This window comes from Sus scrofa, chromosome 7 (genome assembly GCF_054392235.1).
Source record: "Sus scrofa isolate SSC_HxYL_T2T_F1_AM1 chromosome 7, Sscrofa_HxYL_maternal_Yorkshire_Landrace_v2.0, whole genome shotgun sequence".
NCBI lineage: Eukaryota > Metazoa > Chordata > Mammalia > Artiodactyla > Suidae > Sus > Sus scrofa.
Window position 1 is genome coordinate 136,289,032 of NC_139389.1, and position 20,526 is coordinate 136,309,557.

At 68.0% G+C, this 20,526-nt stretch overlaps 1 protein-coding gene across 3 annotated transcripts in view; it reads right to left on the bottom strand.

Moving 5' to 3' along the window:
* Positions 1 to 144: 144 nt before the first annotated feature.
* Positions 145 to 20,526, bottom strand: part of AHNAK2 (AHNAK nucleoprotein 2) — a 33,113-nt gene continuing 12,731 nt past the window's right edge. For 2 of the 3 annotated variants that reach the window (XM_021081503.2, XM_084967091.1), the window contains exons 2-7: positions 19,306 to 19,364; positions 19,117 to 19,209; positions 18,447 to 18,548; positions 17,297 to 17,438; positions 16,829 to 17,013; positions 145 to 16,681 (exon numbers count right to left, since the gene is read on the bottom strand). In XM_021081503.2, coding sequence (XP_020937162.2) covers positions 710 to 16,681; positions 16,829 to 17,013; positions 17,297 to 17,438; positions 18,447 to 18,548; positions 19,117 to 19,209; positions 19,306 to 19,364 — 16,553 coding nt within the window. In that variant the 3' untranslated portion in view covers positions 145 to 709. Of the gene's footprint in view, positions 16,682 to 16,828; positions 17,014 to 17,296; positions 17,439 to 18,446; positions 18,549 to 19,116; positions 19,210 to 19,305; positions 20,341 to 20,526 lie in introns of all 3 variants that reach the window. The other variant, XM_084967092.1, reaches the window with a different exon arrangement.

The window sequence follows — 20,526 nt, forward strand, 5'->3', positions numbered from 1 at the left end:
AGCTGCTGGCTGAGGAGGCAAGAGATCGCCCTCTCCCAGAGCCGCCCTGGACTCTGCTTCCAGAGCAGCCCAGCAGTTTAGGACCGGGAGGGCAGGGGGCAGGGGTGGGTTTCAAGTCGGAACAGAAGACCCTGCAGCCGTCACTGGGGGAGCAGCACGTCCTTTATTGCCTGTCCGGGGCACAGCCAAGGGGAGCCCCCTGCCGTCTCGCAGCAGCGTGTACACTGAGGGACACGCGTGGGGCTGTGTGTGCTGGAGAGGGCGCGAGCGGGCACGAGCGGGCACGAGCAGGCAGGGGGGCACAGAAGGCGTCTTGCGCGGAGTCAGAACCTTCGGGCACAGAGCGCCCCCAAAGTGCCCCGGTGAGACATTCCACAGGGGGGCGCCCGTGAGTGAGCAGGTGTGTGTGTGGGGGGATGGTGCTGGGCCCTGCCTGACCCAGGGAGGGACCTCCACGGGGAGGTGCAGGGTGGGAATCATCCCCAAACTGCTTCCACGCCCATGGCCATCACGGTCGCCTCTCAAGGGCCTGGCAGGGGTCTGGAGCACGCGACCCTGCATGGGGGGGTGAGAAGCCACGTGTCCTGTCCACATTTTGGAGGGCTGTGTGACGGCGGCCCCGCGCTCCTCAGGAGTTTCTGCTTATTCTTGGTGCCGGGAGGAGGGGGGCACTCGCCGCCTCAGCCCGGCCCGCCGGCCAGCCTTGGCTCTACGTCTGCCCTCCCTGGGAGGCCGGTCCGGGCGCAGGTTCGTCCCCGGTGTCTGGGTCCTGCTCCAGCAGGATCAACTCCGTTCTTGCCGCGGATGTGACCATGGCTCCGGTGCCCTGCCCAGTGCCCATGGCCTCTGCCACCTCTCCTTCCTCCTTGTCCTCCGGGGAAAAGCTCTCCCGGGCATCGAAAAAGGTGACGGCTTCCTCCTGGGACTTCTGCTCTGCTGGAGTCACTGTGTCCTCGGAGCTTTTGCTTTTCTTGGTCGGCGTGGAGGAGAACCCTAATTTGGGAAATCGAAACCAGCCTCCCTTCTCCTGTTTCTTGGGTGGTTCCGCCTCGGGCCGGGGCCCAGGCTGTGTCTGGACGGGGGCCGACCTGTCAACGTTGGGATCAGCACGTGTCTCCTCCACGGAGGAAGAAAAGCCGATGTTTGGAAGCCAAAACCTGAACAGGCCAGAAGATCTTTTTCCTTCTGGCTTCTCTTGCGCAGCCCTGCCTTCCTCTGCCAGGCAGGCGGCTGCCTCCTCACTGTCTTCTTCCGGGGGAAATTCAAGAATTTCGGCAGGCTCCTCGTCCGAGCCGCTGTCTGCACCCTGGGGCTCTGTGTGCACGTCGGGTGTGATTGCTGGCTGGCCTGACACGCTGGTGCCAGGCAAGACCACTTCAAAGGCCTCTCCAGTGTCCGGCTGCGGGTCTCCAGAAAGGCGGTCTGCCCCCGGGGCCGCTCGCTTGGGAGCCTCTGGTGAGCCCTCCGGCGGCCAAGAGTCCTGCCCCCTCACCTGCGTGGGGGGCTCTGGGACCCTCCCCTTCAGCAGGGAAAAGCCGTAAGAAGCCCTTTGGACCTCGGACGCAGGGATCTCTGACTCCCGCACGACCTGGGTGGAAATGGCCGCAGGTCCCGAGAGGTCCACCAACTCTGCTGTCACCCTGCGGTGTACGGCGACCTCTGGGCCCTCTCCCTGAGCACCCTGGATGTGCACTCTGACCTTGGAAATGCGGGAAGCTTCCGGGGAGAGGTCAAGGGCCACAGGCTGCCCCCCAGCAGCCCCAGCGCCCGCCTTCAGGATGCTGGCACCCCAGACTCCTGCGCTTTCGGTGCCCAGGGCGTCGTCCAGGCTGCTCACTTCGGTCACGGCGGGGATAAAGACGTCGGCCTCAGAGCTGGCGTCCGGGAAGGCAAACCTCGGCACACTTAACCTGGGCAGTTTGACCGTCAGCACGGAGCCCTCCCAGGGCTGCCCCATGTCAACCACGGAAACCTGGGACGGCCGGTCTGTCCTGGATGCCTTCAGTCTAACGGGACCTTCGGGCAGGGAGGGCCGCTCCTCTGCTCTCTCTGCCCCCCCAGCAAGGTCCAGTCCGGCTGGCCCAGCAGGGGGAGTCGCATCCATTTCTCCTGTAGGAGCTCGGGCTTCTGAAAGTCTCCCGCCAGGCATCTGAAGAGGGAGGGAGCCATCGCCTGGTCGGACGCTGACCTGAGCAGTGGAAAGGTCAGCAGGGGACACCCCGGCAGGAGGCAGGTGCAGCTCCAAGCCTTGACCATCAAGGTTCCTCCTTAGAACGTCTGCATACAACGTGCTCTCGGCAGCTGCCTCGTCGGCACCCGTCTCCGGGGGCCGCAGGGACACAGCTGCCTCCACGTCTGACCCAGGAACTTGGACCCCCTGACCCTTCACTGCGGCTGGGACTTCTCCTCCCCTGGCTGTGCTGGCAGCAGACGCCCCGGCACCCCCCTTCTCCTTGGCGGAGCGCCGGACACTGGGCAGGCGGAGGGCAGGCATTCTAAACCAGCCCCCCTGTGAGCCTGCTGTTGTGGCCACCTCCGGACTCTCCACCACAGGGGCTTCCGCATGTGCTGACCCGCAGGACGGCTGGAGGCGGCTCGCGGCAACGTCCCCAGGCCGGTGGCCTTGACTGCCATCTCCCGCGGACGGGCGGTGTTCTTGAGGCGGGCTGCCTGCGGACAAGCTCACCTCTGCCTTGGCCTTGCCGAGTCTGAGGGCGAGATCGGCAGAGCCCAGACGGGGAGCCTGGACCTGCGGCAGGTGGGGGTCCACTCCTGCTCCTTCTGGAGGGGCCGCCATTGTGCGGGGGCCCCCCACACCAGCCTCACCCCTGGGGGCGGGAGAGAGAGAAACGGCTGGGTCTCCCCGCAGCAGGCCGGCAGCCCCCTCTGAAGCCTGCAGTGAGGGAGGGGTGGGTTGCAGCCCTGCGCAGCCAGACGGGGCGGCCCCCTCCTCCCCCTCCTTCTCAGGAAGCACCTCCACTGGGGAAACACACACCCCGGGCAGCGCGCCCGTTGGACCCGCACCCACAGTCACAGCAGGTACAGCAGCCCGCCCCGCCCCCTTCTCGGGGGACCGCCTGAATGAGGGAAGCTGGATCCGCTGCGTTTTCAAAGGGCCGCCTCTCCCTTCCCGCCCTGCGTCTTCAGCTGGCGCCTCCCCTGAAGCTGCTTCGGATGCCCCCCCACTGCACGGCACGGAGACGCTTAGGCGTGATGGCTGAGAGCCTGGCGACAGGAGCCCGGGGGCTTCCTCAGCTGCAGAGTCTAGACCCCACCCAGGGCTCGGAGCAGACTGGGCGAGGTCACGCGCCACGGTGCAGGGATCCAGCTCAGCCTTGGCTGCCTTGGGGATGGAAAAGGCAAACTTCGGACGATGAAATATAGGAAAAGTCACCCGACCATAAGATGCAGGAAACAGGGGATCCACTGGGCCAGCGGGACTTTGGGCAGGGGAAGGAGCGCCGCCCTCGAGGGGAGGGAGGCTGGCAGGACCTCCTGCCGCAGGAAGGCGAGCATCTTGGGACCCAGAGCTGGATTCCAGAGGGAGCTCCGGGAGGACGGCCACACTGGGGAGGGTCTCCCGGTATTTTGTAAGAGTGACGCCAGGAGAGGAGGGGGCTTCCGCATGGGTGCCACTGAGGTCAAGCCTGCCAGACGAAAACCCAGGCCAGCCCAGCCACGGCACCTTCAGGGGGGACCCCCTTGTGGGAACAGCCCCCTTGAAGGAGCCCTCGGCACTGAGTTCAGAGAACGGGGCACCACCTCTCGGGAGCACAGGACCCACGGCAGAGCCATCAGGCGCGGAGGACTCTGCAGAGGACGACTCGGGGGAGGGAAACACTTGGGGAATCTCAAAAGGTGACTTCTTCAAGGGGATCAGGTCACTGTCTGGTCCAAGAGGGGGGCCATCAGCCTCGGGGTCTTTAGAAATATGAACATCAAAGCTACTGGCGAGAGAATCCGACGGGCTGGAAGAGGAAACAGACTCACCATGCTGACCATCGAGAGTAAAGGGAGAAGATGAAACGGAACTCTTCGTGGAAGAAGATGCAAAGAGAGACACGTTAAAATTAGGAACAACGAACTTGCTGTCCCTGGCGGCCACCTCCTTGTCCCCCAGGGACACGTCGGCCTCCAGCTTGCCGCCCGGCGCCTGGGCCTGGGCCTGGGCCTCCAGCTCCACGCTGGGCGGGGACACCGCCACGTCGGGGGCGCTCACCTCGCCCTTGGCGCCCTTCAGGTCCAGCTTCGGCCCCTTGATGTCCACCTGCGGGGCCCGGAGGTCCACCCTGGGCACCTTGATGCTGGGCATCTGCACCTTGGGCAGGTGGCCCTTGAGTGCGATTCCGGCCGCCGGCTCCTTGAGCTCCGCGTCGGGCAGCTGGCCCTCCGGGAGCTTCCCGCCCAGCTCGGGGCCCTTGACGTCCAGCTCGGCCGAGGGCAGCTCAGCGCTGAGGTCACCGGCCTTGACGGCGGCCTGCCCCGACGGCGCGGACGCGTCCGCCTCTGCCTTGGGCAGGGACACCTCCACCGCGGCCTCGACGGACTTGCCTGGCGCCGACACGCCGAAGGAAGGCATCTTGAACTTGGGCATTTTGAACTTGCTGTCCCTGGCGGCCACCTCCTTGTCCCCCAGGGACACGTCGGCCTCCAGCTTGCCGCCCGGCGCCTGGGCCTGGGCCTGGGCCTCCAGCTCCACGCTGGGCGGGGACACCGCCACGTCGGGGGCGCTCACCTCGCCCTTGGCGCCCTTCAGGTCCAGCTTCGGCCCCTTGATGTCCACCTGCGGGGCCCGGAGGTCCACCCTGGGCACCTTGATGCTGGGCATCTGCACCTTGGGCAGGTGGCCCTTGAGTGCGATTCCGGCCGCCGGCTCCTTGAGCTCCGCGTCGGGCAGCTGGCCCTCCGGGAGCTTCCCGCCCAGCTCGGGGCCCTTGACGTCCAGCTCGGCCGAGGGCAGCTCAGCGCTGAGGTCACCGGCCTTGACGGCGGCCTGCCCCGACGGCGCGGACGCGTCCGCCTCTGCCTTGGGCAGGGACACCTCCACCGCGGCCTCGACGGACTTGCCTGGCGCCGACACGCCGAAGGAAGGCATCTTGAACTTGGGCATTTTGAACTTGCTGTCCCTGGCGGCCACCTCCTTGTCCCCCAGGGACACGTCGGCCTCCAGCTTGCCGCCCGGCGCCTGGGCCTGGGCCTGGGCCTCCAGCTCCACGCTGGGCGGGGACACCGCCACGTCGGGGGCGCTCACCTCGCCCTTGGCGCCCTTCAGGTCCAGCTTCGGCCCCTTGATGTCCACCTGCGGGGCCCGGAGGTCCACCCTGGGCACCTTGATGCTGGGCATCTGCACCTTGGGCAGGTGGCCCTTGAGTGCGATTCCGGCCGCCGGCTCCTTGAGCTCCGCGTCGGGCAGCTGGCCCTCCGGGAGCTTCCCGCCCAGCTCGGGGCCCTTGACGTCCAGCTCGGCCGAGGGCAGCTCAGCGCTGAGGTCACCGGCCTTGACGGCGGCCTGCCCCGACGGCGCGGACGCGTCCGCCTCTGCCTTGGGCAGGGACACCTCCACCGCGGCCTCGACGGACTTGCCTGGCGCCGACACGCCGAAGGAAGGCATCTTGAACTTGGGCATTTTGAACTTGCTGTCCCTGGCGGCCACCTCCTTGTCCCCCAGGGACACGTCGGCCTCCAGCTTGCCGCCCGGCGCCTGGGCCTGGGCCTGGGCCTCCAGCTCCACGCTGGGCGGGGACACCGCCACGTCGGGGGCGCTCACCTCGCCCTTGGCGCCCTTCAGGTCCAGCTTCGGCCCCTTGATGTCCACCTGCGGGGCCCGGAGGTCCACCCTGGGCACCTTGATGCTGGGCATCTGCACCTTGGGCAGGTGGCCCTTGAGTGCGATTCCGGCCGCCGGCTCCTTGAGCTCCGCGTCGGGCAGCTGGCCCTCCGGGAGCTTCCCGCCCAGCTCGGGGCCCTTGACGTCCAGCTCGGCCGAGGGCAGCTCAGCGCTGAGGTCACCGGCCTTGACGGCGGCCTGCCCCGACGGCGCGGACGCGTCCGCCTCTGCCTTGGGCAGGGACACCTCCACCGCGGCCTCGACGGACTTGCCTGGCGCCGACACGCCGAAGGAAGGCATCTTGAACTTGGGCATTTTGAACTTGCTGTCCCTGGCGGCCACCTCCTTGTCCCCCAGGGACACGTCGGCCTCCAGCTTGCCGCCCGGCGCCTGGGCCTGGGCCTGGGCCTCCAGCTCCACGCTGGGCGGGGACACCGCCACGTCGGGGGCGCTCACCTCGCCCTTGGCGCCCTTCAGGTCCAGCTTCGGCCCCTTGATGTCCACCTGCGGGGCCCGGAGGTCCACCCTGGGCACCTTGATGCTGGGCATCTGCACCTTGGGCAGGTGGCCCTTGAGTGCGATTCCGGCCGCCGGCTCCTTGAGCTCCGCGTCGGGCAGCTGGCCCTCCGGGAGCTTCCCGCCCAGCTCGGGGCCCTTGACGTCCAGCTCGGCCGAGGGCAGCTCAGCGCTGAGGTCACCGGCCTTGACGGCGGCCTGCCCCGACGGCGCGGACGCGTCCGCCTCTGCCTTGGGCAGGGACACCTCCACCGCGGCCTCGACGGACTTGCCTGGCGCCGACACGCCGAAGGAAGGCATCTTGAACTTGGGCATTTTGAACTTGCTGTCCCTGGCGGCCACCTCCTTGTCCCCCAGGGACACGTCGGCCTCCAGCTTGCCGCCCGGCGCCTGGGCCTGGGCCTGGGCCTCCAGCTCCACGCTGGGCGGGGACACCGCCACGTCGGGGGCGCTCACCTCGCCCTTGGCGCCCTTCAGGTCCAGCTTCGGCCCCTTGATGTCCACCTGCGGGGCCCGGAGGTCCACCCTGGGCACCTTGATGCTGGGCATCTGCACCTTGGGCAGGTGGCCCTTGAGTGCGATTCCGGCCGCCGGCTCCTTGAGCTCCGCGTCGGGCAGCTGGCCCTCCGGGAGCTTCCCGCCCAGCTCGGGGCCCTTGACGTCCAGCTCGGCCGAGGGCAGCTCAGCGCTGAGGTCACCGGCCTTGACGGCGGCCTGCCCCGACGGCGCGGACGCGTCCGCCTCTGCCTTGGGCAGGGACACCTCCACCGCGGCCTCGACGGACTTGCCTGGCGCCGACACGCCGAAGGAAGGCATCTTGAACTTGGGCATTTTGAACTTGCTGTCCCTGGCGGCCACCTCCTTGTCCCCCAGGGACACGTCGGCCTCCAGCTTGCCGCCCGGCGCCTGGGCCTGGGCCTGGGCCTCCAGCTCCACGCTGGGCGGGGACACCGCCACGTCGGGGGCGCTCACCTCGCCCTTGGTGCCCTTCAGGTCCAGCTTCGGCCCCTTGATGTCCACCTGCGGGGCCCGGAGGTCCACCCTGGGCACCTTGATGCTGGGCATCTGCACCTTGGGCAGGTGGCCCTTGAGTGCGATTCCGGCCGCCGGCTCCTTGAGCTCCGCGTCGGGCAGCTGGCCCTCCGGGAGCTTCCCGCCCAGCTCGGGGCCCTTGACGTCCAGCTCGGCCGAGGGCAGCTCAGCGCTGAGGTCACCGGCCTTGACGGCGGCCTGCCCCGACGGCGCGGACGCGTCCGCCTCTGCCTTGGGCAGGGACACCTCCACCGCGGCCTCGACGGACTTGCCTGGCGCCGACACGCCGAAGGAAGGCATCTTGAACTTGGGCATTTTGAACTTGCTGTCCCTGGCGGCCACCTCCTTGTCCCCCAGGGACACGTCGGCCTCCAGCTTGCCGCCCGGCGCCTGGGCCTGGGCCTGGGCCTCCAGCTCCACGCTGGGCGGGGACACCGCCACGTCGGGGGCGCTCACCTCGCCCTTGGCGCCCTTCAGGTCCAGCTTCGGCCCCTTGATGTCCACCTGCGGGGCCCGGAGGTCCACCCTGGGCACCTTGATGCTGGGCATCTGCACCTTGGGCAGGTGGCCCTTGAGTGCGATTCCGGCCGCCGGCTCCTTGAGCTCCGCGTCGGGCAGCTGGCCCTCCGGGAGCTTCCCGCCCAGCTCGGGGCCCTTGACGTCCAGCTCGGCCGAGGGCAGCTCAGCGCTGAGGTCACCGGCCTTGACGGCGGCCTGCCCCGACGGCGCGGACGCGTCCGCCTCTGCCTTGGGCAGGGACACCTCCACCGCGGCCTCGACGGACTTGCCTGGCGCCGACACGCCGAAGGAAGGCATCTTGAACTTGGGCATTTTGAACTTGCTGTCCCTGGCGGCCACCTCCTTGTCCCCCAGGGACACGTCGGCCTCCAGCTTGCCGCCCGGCGCCTGGGCCTGGGCCTGGGCCTCCAGCTCCACGCTGGGCGGGGACACCGCCACGTCGGGGGCGCTCACCTCGCCCTTGGCGCCCTTCAGGTCCAGCTTCGGCCCCTTGATGTCCACCTGCGGGGCCCGGAGGTCCACCCTGGGCACCTTGATGCTGGGCATCTGCACCTTGGGCAGGTGGCCCTTGAGTGCGATTCCGGCCGCCGGCTCCTTGAGCTCCGCGTCGGGCAGCTGGCCCTCCGGGAGCTTCCCGCCCAGCTCGGGGCCCTTGACGTCCAGCTCGGCCGAGGGCAGCTCAGCGCTGAGGTCACCGGCCTTGACGGCGGCCTGCCCCGACGGCGCGGACGCGTCCGCCTCTGCCTTGGGCAGGGACACCTCCACCGCGGCCTCGACGGACTTGCCTGGCGCCGACACGCCGAAGGAAGGCATCTTGAACTTGGGCATTTTGAACTTGCTGTCCCTGGCGGCCACCTCCTTGTCCCCCAGGGACACGTCGGCCTCCAGCTTGCCGCCCGGCGCCTGGGCCTGGGCCTGGGCCTCCAGCTCCACGCTGGGCGGGGACACCGCCACGTCGGGGGCGCTCACCTCGCCCTTGGCGCCCTTCAGGTCCAGCTTCGGCCCCTTGATGTCCACCTGCGGGGCCCGGAGGTCCACCCTGGGCACCTTGATGCTGGGCATCTGCACCTTGGGCAGGTGGCCCTTGAGTGCGATTCCGGCCGCCGGCTCCTTGAGCTCCGCGTCGGGCAGCTGGCCCTCCGGGAGCTTCCCGCCCAGCTCGGGGCCCTTGACGTCCAGCTCGGCCGAGGGCAGCTCAGCGCTGAGGTCACCGGCCTTGACGGCGGCCTGCCCCGACGGCGCGGACGCGTCCGCCTCTGCCTTGGGCAGGGACACCTCCACCGCGGCCTCGACGGACTTGCCTGGCGCCGACACGCCGAAGGAAGGCATCTTGAACTTGGGCATTTTGAACTTGCTGTCCCTGGCGGCCACCTCCTTGTCCCCCAGGGACACGTCGGCCTCCAGCTTGCCGCCCGGCGCCTGGGCCTGGGCCTGGGCCTCCAGCTCCACGCTGGGCGGGGACACCGCCACGTCGGGGGCGCTCACCTCGCCCTTGGCGCCCTTCAGGTCCAGCTTCGGCCCCTTGATGTCCACCTGCGGGGCCCGGAGGTCCACCCTGGGCACCTTGATGCTGGGCATCTGCACCTTGGGCAGGTGGCCCTTGAGTGCGATTCCGGCCGCCGGCTCCTTGAGCTCCGCGTCGGGCAGCTGGCCCTCCGGGAGCTTCCCGCCCAGCTCGGGGCCCTTGACGTCCAGCTCGGCCGAGGGCAGCTCAGCGCTGAGGTCACCGGCCTTGACGGCGGCCTGCCCCGACGGCGCGGACGCGTCCGCCTCTGCCTTGGGCAGGGACACCTCCACCGCGGCCTCGACGGACTTGCCTGGCGCCGACACGCCGAAGGAAGGCATCTTGAACTTGGGCATTTTGAACTTGCTGTCCCTGGCGGCCACCTCCTTGTCCCCCAGGGACACGTCGGCCTCCAGCTTGCCGCCCGGCGCCTGGGCCTGGGCCTGGGCCTCCAGCTCCACGCTGGGCGGGGACACCGCCACGTCGGGGGCGCTCACCTCGCCCTTGGCGCCCTTCAGGTCCAGCTTCGGCCCCTTGATGTCCACCTGCGGGGCCCGGAGGTCCACCCTGGGCACCTTGATGCTGGGCATCTGCACCTTGGGCAGGTGGCCCTTGAGTGCGATTCCGGCCGCCGGCTCCTTGAGCTCCGCGTCGGGCAGCTGGCCCTCCGGGAGCTTCCCGCCCAGCTCGGGGCCCTTGACGTCCAGCTCGGCCGAGGGCAGCTCAGCGCTGAGGTCACCGGCCTTGACGGCGGCCTGCCCCGACGGCGCGGACGCGTCCGCCTCTGCCTTGGGCAGGGACACCTCCACCGCGGCCTCGACGGACTTGCCTGGCGCCGACACGCCGAAGGAAGGCATCTTGAACTTGGGCATTTTGAACTTGCTGTCCCTGGCGGCCACCTCCTTGTCCCCCAGGGACACGTCGGCCTCCAGCTTGCCGCCCGGCGCCTGGGCCTGGGCCTGGGCCTCCAGCTCCACGCTGGGCGGGGACACCGCCACGTCGGGGGCGCTCACCTCGCCCTTGGCGCCCTTCAGGTCCAGCTTCGGCCCCTTGATGTCCACCTGCGGGGCCCGGAGGTCCACCCTGGGCACCTTGATGCTGGGCATCTGCACCTTGGGCAGGTGGCCCTTGAGTGCGATTCCGGCCGCCGGCTCCTTGAGCTCCGCGTCGGGCAGCTGGCCCTCCGGGAGCTTCCCGCCCAGCTCGGGGCCCTTGACGTCCAGCTCGGCCGAGGGCAGCTCAGCGCTGAGGTCACCGGCCTTGACGGCGGCCTGCCCCGACGGCGCGGACGCGTCCGCCTCTGCCTTGGGCAGGGACACCTCCACCGCGGCCTCGACGGACTTGCCTGGCGCCGACACGCCGAAGGAAGGCATCTTGAACTTGGGCATTTTGAACTTGCTGTCCCTGGCGGCCACCTCCTTGTCCCCCAGGGACACGTCGGCCTCCAGCTTGCCGCCCGGCGCCTGGGCCTGGGCCTGGGCCTCCAGCTCCACGCTGGGCGGGGACACCGCCACGTCGGGGGCGCTCACCTCGCCCTTGGCGCCCTTCAGGTCCAGCTTCGGCCCCTTGATGTCCACCTGCGGGGCCCGGAGGTCCACCCTGGGCACCTTGATGCTGGGCATCTGCACCTTGGGCAGGTGGCCCTTGAGTGCGATTCCGGCCGCCGGCTCCTTGAGCTCCGCGTCGGGCAGCTGGCCCTCCGGGAGCTTCCCGCCCAGCTCGGGGCCCTTGACGTCCAGCTCGGCCGAGGGCAGCTCAGCGCTGAGGTCACCGGCCTTGACGGCGGCCTGCCCCGACGGCGCGGACGCGTCCGCCTCTGCCTTGGGCAGGGACACCTCCACCGCGGCCTCGACGGACTTGCCTGGCGCCGACACGCCGAAGGAAGGCATCTTGAACTTGGGCATTTTGAACTTGCTGTCCCTGGCGGCCACCTCCTTGTCCCCCAGGGACACGTCGGCCTCCAGCTTGCCGCCCGGCGCCTGGGCCTGGGCCTGGGCCTCCAGCTCCACGCTGGGCGGGGACACCGCCACGTCGGGGGCGCTCACCTCGCCCTTGGCGCCCTTCAGGTCCAGCTTCGGCCCCTTGATGTCCACCTGCGGGGCCCGGAGGTCCACCCTGGGCACCTTGATGCTGGGCATCTGCACCTTGGGCAGGTGGCCCTTGAGTGCGATTCCGGCCGCCGGCTCCTTGAGCTCCGCGTCGGGCAGCTGGCCCTCCGGGAGCTTCCCGCCCAGCTCGGGGCCCTTGACGTCCAGCTCGGCCGAGGGCAGCTCAGCGCTGAGGTCACCGGCCTTGACGGCGGCCTGCCCCGACGGCGCGGACGCGTCCGCCTCTGCCTTGGGCAGGGACACCTCCACCGCGGCCTCGACGGACTTGCCTGGCGCCGACACGCCGAAGGAAGGCATCTTGAACTTGGGCATTTTGAACTTGCTGTCCCTGGCGGCCACCTCCTTGTCCCCCAGGGACACGTCGGCCTCCAGCTTGCCGCCCGGCGCCTGGGCCTGGGCCTGGGCCTCCAGCTCCACGCTGGGCGGGGACACCGCCACGTCGGGGGCGCTCACCTCGCCCTTGGCGCCCTTCAGGTCCAGCTTCGGCCCCTTGATGTCCACCTGCGGGGCCCGGAGGTCCACCCTGGGCACCTTGATGCTGGGCATCTGCACCTTGGGCAGGTGGCCCTTGAGTGCGATTCCGGCCGCCGGCTCCTTGAGCTCCGCGTCGGGCAGCTGGCCCTCCGGGAGCTTCCCGCCCAGCTCGGGGCCCTTGACGTCCAGCTCGGCCGAGGGCAGCTCAGCGCTGAGGTCACCGGCCTTGACGGCGGCCTGCCCCGACGGCGCGGACGCGTCCGCCTCTGCCTTGGGCAGGGACACCTCCACCGCGGCCTCGACGGACTTGCCTGGCGCCGACACGCCGAAGGAAGGCATCTTGAACTTGGGCATTTTGAACTTGCTGTCCCTGGCGGCCACCTCCTTGTCCCCCAGGGACACGTCGGCCTCCAGCTTGCCGCCCGGCGCCTGGGCCTGGGCCTGGGCCTCCAGCTCCACGCTGGGCGGGGACACCGCCACGTCGGGGGCGCTCACCTCGCCCTTGGCGCCCTTCAGGTCCAGCTTCGGCCCCTTGATGTCCACCTGCGGGGCCCGGAGGTCCACCCTGGGCACCTTGATGCTGGGCATCTGCACCTTGGGCAGGTGGCCCTTGAGTGCGATTCCGGCCGCCGGCTCCTTGAGCTCCGCGTCGGGCAGCTGGCCCTCCGGGAGCTTCCCGCCCAGCTCGGGGCCCTTGACGTCCAGCTCGGCCGAGGGCAGCTCAGCGCTGAGGTCACCGGCCTTGACGGCGGCCTGCCCCGACGGCGCGGACGCGTCCGCCTCTGCCTTGGGCAGGGACACCTCCACCGCGGCCTCGACGGACTTGCCTGGCGCCGACACGCCGAAGGAAGGCATCTTGAACTTGGGCATTTTGAACTTGCTGTCCCTGGCGGCCACCTCCTTGTCCCCCAGGGACACGTCGGCCTCCAGCTTGCCGCCCGGCGCCTGGGCCTGGGCCTGGGCCTCCAGCTCCACGCTGGGCGGGGACACCGCCACGTCGGGGGCGCTCACCTCGCCCTTGGCGCCCTTCAGGTCCAGCTTCGGCCCCTTGATGTCCACCTGCGGGGCCCGGAGGTCCACCCTGGGCACCTTGATGCTGGGCATCTGCACCTTGGGCAGGTGGCCCTTGAGTGCGATTCCGGCCGCCGGCTCCTTGAGCTCCGCGTCGGGCAGCTGGCCCTCCGGGAGCTTCCCGCCCAGCTCGGGGCCCTTGACGTCCAGCTCGGCCGAGGGCAGCTCAGCGCTGAGGTCACCGGCCTTGACGGCGGCCTGCCCCGACGGCGCGGACGCGTCCGCCTCTGCCTTGGGCAGGGACACCTCCACCGCGGCCTCGACGGACTTGCCTGGCGCCGACACGCCGAAGGAAGGCATCTTGAACTTGGGCATTTTGAACTTGCTGTCCCTGGCGGCCACCTCCTTGTCCCCCAGGGACACGTCGGCCTCCAGCTTGCCGCCCGGCGCCTGGGCCTGGGCCTGGGCCTCCAGCTCCACGCTGGGCGGGGACACCGCCACGTCGGGGGCGCTCACCTCGCCCTTGGCGCCCTTCAGGTCCAGCTTCGGCCCCTTGATGTCCACCTGCGGGGCCCGGAGGTCCACCCTGGGCACCTTGATGCTGGGCATCTGCACCTTGGGCAGGTGGCCCTTGAGTGCGATTCCGGCCGCCGGCTCCTTGAGCTCCGCGTCGGGCAGCTGGCCCTCCGGGAGCTTCCCGCCCAGCTCGGGGCCCTTGACGTCCAGCTCGGCCGAGGGCAGCTCAGCGCTGAGGTCACCGGCCTTGACGGCGGCCTGCCCCGACGGCGCGGACGCGTCCGCCTCTGCCTTGGGCAGGGACACCTCCACCGCGGCCTCGACGGACTTGCCTGGCGCCGACACGCCGAAGGAAGGCATCTTGAACTTGGGCATTTTGAACTTGCTGTCCCTGGCGGCCACCTCCTTGTCCCCCAGGGACACGTCGGCCTCCAGCTTGCCGCCCGGCGCCTGGGCCTGGGCCTGGGCCTCCAGCTCCACGCTGGGCGGGGACACCGCCACGTCGGGGGCGCTCACCTCGCCCTTGGCGCCCTTCAGGTCCAGCTTCGGCCCCTTGATGTCCACCTGCGGGGCCCGGAGGTCCACCCTGGGCACCTTGATGCTGGGCATCTGCACCTTGGGCAGGTGGCCCTTGAGTGCGATTCCGGCCGCCGGCTCCTTGAGCTCCGCGTCGGGCAGCTGGCCCTCCGGGAGCTTCCCGCCCAGCTCGGGGCCCTTGACGTCCAGCTCGGCCGAGGGCAGCTCAGCGCTGAGGTCACCGGCCTTGACGGCGGCCTGCCCCGACGGCGCGGACGCGTCCGCCTCTGCCTTGGGCAGGGACACCTCCACCGCGGCCTCGACGGACTTGCCTGGCGCCGACACGCCGAAGGAAGGCATCTTGAACTTGGGCATTTTGAACTTGCTGTCCCTGGCGGCCACCTCCTTGTCCCCCAGGGACACGTCGGCCTCCAGCTTGCCGCCCGGCGCCTGGGCCTGGGCCTGGGCCTCCAGCTCCACGCTGGGCGGGGACACCGCCACGTCGGGGGCGCTCACCTCGCCCTTGGCGCCCTTCAGGTCCAGCTTCGGCCCCTTGATGTCCACCTGCGGGGCCCGGAGGTCCACCCTGGGCACCTTGATGCTGGGCATCTGCACCTTGGGCAGGTGGCCCTTGAGTGCGATTCCGGCCGCCGGCTCCTTGAGCTCCGCGTCGGGCAGCTGGCCCTCCGGGAGCTTCCCGCCCAGCTCGGGGCCCTTGACGTCCAGCTCGGCCGAGGGCAGCTCAGCGCTGAGGTCACCGGCCTTGACGGCGGCCTGCCCCGACGGCGCGGACGCGTCCGCCTCTGCCTTGGGCAGGGACACCTCCACCGCGGCCTCGACGGACTTGCCTGGCGCCGACACGCCGAAGGAAGGCATCTTGAACTTGGGCATTTTGAACTTGCTGTCCCTGGCGGCCACCTCCTTGTCCCCCAGGGACACGTCGGCCTCCAGCTTGCCGCCCGGCGCCTGGGCCTGGGCCTGGGCCTCCAGCTCCACGCTGGGCGGGGACACCGCCACGTCGGGGGCGCTCACCTCGCCCTTGGCGCCCTTCAGGTCCAGCTTCGGCCCCTTGATGTCCACCTGCGGGGCCCGGAGGTCCACCCTGGGCACCTTGATGCTGGGCATCTGCACCTTGGGCAGGTGGCCCTTGAGTGCGATTCCGGCCGCCGGCTCCTTGAGCTCCGCGTCGGGCAGCTGGCCCTCCGGGAGCTTCCCGCCCAGCTCGGGGCCCTTGACGTCCAGCTCGGCCGAGGGCAGCTCAGCGCTGAGGTCACCGGCCTTGACGGCGGCCTGCCCCGACGGCGCGGACGCGTCCGCCTCTGCCTTGGGCAGGGACACCTCCACCGCGGCCTCGACGGACTTGCCTGGCGCCGACACGCCGAAGGAAGGCATCTTGAACTTGGGCATTTTGAACTTGCTGTCCCTGGCGGCCACCTCCTTGTCCCCTAGGCTCAGCTCAAGCTTTATCTCCTCAGCTTCTTGTTTCTCTCGTGTTGTTTTTCTCCCTTGTGTGTCTTCCCTCTTGTCCGTTTTTGCTTTGTCTTCTTCGTCTCCCGTTTTCATGTCCATCTTTAAACTCTCTTGTCTCTCTGTTTCTTTCTTCTTTTCTCCTTCTCTTTGTGGTTTTTCTCCTGTTTTGTGGTCTTTGCCTGGAGACCACCCGAACGCTGGCAGTTTGAACTTCAGCAGTTTCGTCTTTCCCTCCGTCCCCTCCTCATCCTTGGCCTCGCCCCGGCCATCTCCCTGCCTCTGTTGCAGCCTGTCTTCCTCTTTGCCTCCTCCGGCCTCCAGGGGCAGCTGGCCCACCTGCCGGTGGGTCTCCTGAGCGTCAACTTTCCGCACATCTTCCCGCCTAGCTTCCGTGTCCTCAGGGCCTCTCGCCCGCCCAGGTCCAGTCGGAAGCGCTCTTGTTCCCTCTTCTGTCTCCTGCGCTTTCTCTTTGGCAATTCCAAACTTGGGTGTCGTGAGAGTGGGTGTTTGGACGCGGAGTTCTGTGGGCTGGCTCCGGCGGGCTCCCAGGTCTGCGGTGTCACGCAGAGCCAGCCTGGCGATCCCACCCTCCAGGCCCTGCAGCCCCTCCCGGCCCTCTCCTGGGGCTAAGCCCACCCCCTCTTTTGCCTGCCCAGCTGTCTCTTCAAGCTCCTTGTCTGTCTTGGTCTGTCGGGGTGCCGAGGCAGCCTCCTGCCCCAGAGTTCCCTCTCCAGGTAGGCTGTGCTGGCCGGGCTCTGGGGGCAGCTCTGCCTCCTCCAGAACCCCTGCCTGGACTGTCCCCTCGTTTGTCCCCCTGCCTGGTCTCCCTGCCGGGGAGCGCCTCTTGCCTGAGCTCACCCTGAATGTGAAGTTCCGGAACCTTCCACCCTGCTGGCTGCCTGGCCCTGCCTTTTGCTCGCGCTCCTCCGCCAGGTGCTGGGCCTCTGTGTCTGTGCTCCCGGGTGACACTTCAGGTGCAGCCCTCCTCTCATCGGCCTCGGAGGAGCTGCGGGATCTCCGGGGCCCGGGCACCCGCCTGCTCTGTATAGCCTGGAATTTGGGCCAGGAGAGCCTATGCCTCTGAGGCCGCCTGCCCTCCCTGGGCCTGGAGATGAGTCTCTCCTGGTCTCCGTCCCCCACCAGCGTCCTGGTCGGGGTCTCTGAGCCTCCATCTGTGACATCCTGCTCCTGAAACATGGAGAGGGGACCTGTTGGTGCCGGGACGAGGAGCCGGAGGCCCTGGGACTGGGGACGAGGGAGGGTGGCCCCAGCCCAGCCTCAGCCCGGGTGCAGGGAGCCGGGCTGCGGCTGGCCGCGCAGCCACGGTGACCTCACCTGCTCCTCACTGCCCTTCAGACCATGCTGAGCGCTGCCGGAAGCCCCCTCCTTGTCCTCTCTGGCAGGAAGTTTCCGTCTGATTTTGAACTGGACCTTGTAGGGCTCTGAGTACTGGAGGATTTTGAGAGCGTCTTCATAGGTAATGCCGTCGAAGAATATGGTTGCGCTGAGAAGCTGATCCCCTGGACAAAGACACAGCCCTGGAGCGTCAGTGACCCCAGCCTCACAGGTGCTCACGGGAGGTGCTGCGGGGCGGGTGACAGAGAAGGGGCCCTGCCCAGGCTCCCAGCCCCTGCCCTCCCTCAGGCCCCCTGCTTCCAGGGGACAGAACCCAGGACAGTGAGCGGCCCCACTGCACTAAGCTGAATCGTCTCAAGGCATCCTCCAGAGTCCAGCATGGCCCCGTCCCTCCCCCAGTTCCCCATCCTGATGGGACCTTGGGACCTGGGGTGGGTGGCCAGGCACCTTCTCTCAGGCTGAAGAGCTTGGCGGCTGATGAGTCCTTCAGCACCTGCGTGACAAAGATGCCCTGGTCCCCGCCACCTGTGACACTGTAGCCACTGGCTCCGGCCTCCACCTCTGTCTCTAGCGTCACCTCTGTCGCCTCCTGCATGGACGGGGGAAGAAGCACAGCAGGGCCTTAGTGAGCACACAACCATCCCACCGTGGCGGTCAGGGCCGGGGACCCCAGACCCCTCCCATCAACGAGCCGTGCAGGGCGAGACAGGACCCCCGGCGGCTGGTCTTCCGTGGCTGAGTCCAGGCTCTGGGAAGCTGGCTGCGGCCACCTCAGTGGGGAGCAGCCCCCACCTGCCAGTCTCAGGAGCAGCCCATCCAGGCCCAGCAGGACTTGGCGAGTAGACGGGAGAGGCTTCTGTGCCCACTCCCGGCCAACGCCCTTGTCCACCGGCTCCCGTTCATCACCATGCTCGATCCACACCCCGAGAGCATAAAGGCGGCTCGTCCTCAGACCACAGAGGGTCGGAAGTGCTGAGACTACTGCGAACAGCCGGCCGGCCTGACCTCAGACCCGCCGGTCCTCGGATCTGGGAGGGCGTGAGAACGGCGGGGCCGGAGTTCCCGTCGTGGCGCAGTGGTTAACGAATCCGATGAGGAACCATGAGGTTGTGGGTTCAATCCCTGCCCTTGCTCAGTGGGTTAACGATCCGGCGTTGCCGTGAGCTGTGGTGTAGGTTGCAGACGCGGCTCGGGTCCCGTGTTGCTGTGGCTCTGGCGTAGGCCAGTGGCTACAGCTCCGTTTCGACCCCTAGCCTGGGAACCTCCATATGCCACGGGAGTGGCCCAAGAAATAGCAAAAAGACAAAAAAAAAAAAAGAACTGCGGGGCCGCCTGTGCAGAGCAGGTGGCCCGGGAGCCCACGGTGTCCCGGGGCCCTGGGCGCGGCTGGGAGCACAGGGGCTGCTCCCCGAGGTACAGCCACCTGGCAGTCTGGGCTCTAGAGGGAGGCCTGGCCCGCTGTGCAGGGGGCCGGCTCGCCTCCCTGGGGCGCAGGAGCGTGGCCGGCCAGCCTTCCTGCTCTGGCCCAGGAGTCCCTGGCGGGTGCCCCTCGGCCAGAGAGACCCCCTCCCCGCTGCCCCGCTGCCCGCACACCCACCTCCAGGTGGCTCATCCTGGGGAGCGTCCGCGAGTCCCCTGAGTCCCGCTTCCACCAGGACCTCCGTCTCCCTGAGGAGCCTGGCCTCCTCGGCGCGTCTTCCTGCAGCAGCGACAGACATCAGGGTTACGGGACACAGGAGGGGAGGCCTGGACGCCCCAGCTCAGGGGCCCAGGACCCGGTGTGTGGCCGTGTGCAGGCAGAGCCGAGTTCCGGGGGGGAGGTGGCTCTGGGCCTCATGCTTCCCAAGGTGGGGGGTGGGGGGGCAAAATCATACAAGAATCTGTCCTTTAGTACAGCGTCCCCTCGCCCCCCCGCCGGTCCTTCCAGGGTGGCTGCGGGGATGCTGCCCAGCCCCTCTCCTGGGACGACACATGCGTGCACATGTGCTGGGCCCCGCTGCACCCAGGAGCTCAAGGTCGGTCCCCACATGCACACATGTGCCATCCCAACCGCGCCTTGGCCTGCTGAAGGGAGGGTCCAGGGGAGGGGCAGAGGAGTCAGAAGGGGCAGTGAGTGGACATGGCTGTGACCTGGGGAGCAGCAAGGGGCAGCAGGGCAGTGTGGCTGCAGAGACACGTGTGGGAGCTGCCACACACGTGATGCAGGAGGAGGCGTGCTCGCCTGTGGCCCCCATGCCCTCGGCCTGGTGTCTGTCCCGCGGGCTCACCTGGAGTCTGGAGCCGGCACCCTCAGTCACACATTCGTAGACGGGCGAGGAGCCCTGTGGCCGGGGCCGAATGACCTCCGGCCCTTCCGTCACCTGGTGGGGAGGAGAGAGTCGGGTTACCCGCAGGCACTTGGGCACTGCTCAAGCCCGGAGCAGGATGGGCACGCGCCCTCCCTGGGCCCCACTTACAGAGTGGTCCTCCTCGGTTTCTGCCTCTGGCGGCTCCGGCTGCAGCTGCCGACCGGACACTGCGAAGGGAGAGGACAAGTCAGGGGTGCCTTGTGGGCAGATGCCACAGACGCCGGGCCTGGGGTCGGAGCCCAGCAGAGGACGGCCTTGCCAAAGGGGTGGCGTGACCCTGGACCCAGGGCTAAATCACTGAGTCTGAGAACACATGCAGCAGTCCAGAAGGACCCACAGCCACTGAGAGGAGAGGTGGTGAGGTCAGGTCTGAGGGCCACGAGCCAGGCGGGATGGGGGCGCGGCGGGATGGGGGCGCGGCTCAGGCAGAGTAGAGAGACTGCAAGGATTTAGTCGGAGTAAGTTACTAAACAAACATACAAATGAAGCAGGAGTTCCTGTGGTGGCACAGTGGTTAACGAACCCGACTAGGAACCATGAGGTGCAGGTTCGATTTCTGGCCTCGCCCAGTGGGTTAAGGATCTGGCGTTGCCGTGAGCTGTGGTGCAGGTTGCAGACAAGGCTCGGATCCCGAGTTGCTGTGGCACCGGCGTAGGCCAGCATCTACAGCTCCGATTGGACCCCTAGGCTGGGAACCTCCATATGCCTCAGGAAGCGGCCCTAGAAAAGGCAAAAAGACAAAAACAAAACAAAACAAAAAAAGCAAAAAGAAAAAACACGCACATACAAATGAAACAATAATCCCAACCCTGAGAGGAATCCAAATCCAATGTTACGACCATATACATAAACCGTAACACCCAGCATTCAACAGAAATTACACCACACGCAAAGAAAAAAGAAAGAAAAAACTCAGGAGCAAAGCAGTTAATGCAAATTGTCTTTGGAGTTCCGGTCGTGGCGCAGCGGAAACAAATCCGACTAGGAACCGCGAGGTTGCAGGTTCGATCCCTGGCCTCGCTCAGTGGGTTAAGGATCCAGCGTTGCTGCAAGCTGTGGTGTAAGTCACAGACGTGGCTCAGACCTGGCGTTGCGGCGGCTGTGGTGGAGGCCGGCGGCTACAGCTCCAATTCAGCCCCCAGCCTGGGAACCTCCATATGCCGCGAATGCAGCCCTAAAAAGCAAAAAAAAAAAAAAAAGGAAATTGCCTTTGAATGTCCACAGATGTTGGATCTGCAGAAACGTCAAAGCAACTTTCATAAATTTCTTTTAAAAAGCGAAGGAAACCATGTGTAAAGAATTCATGAAAAATATGACGACAACAGCTCA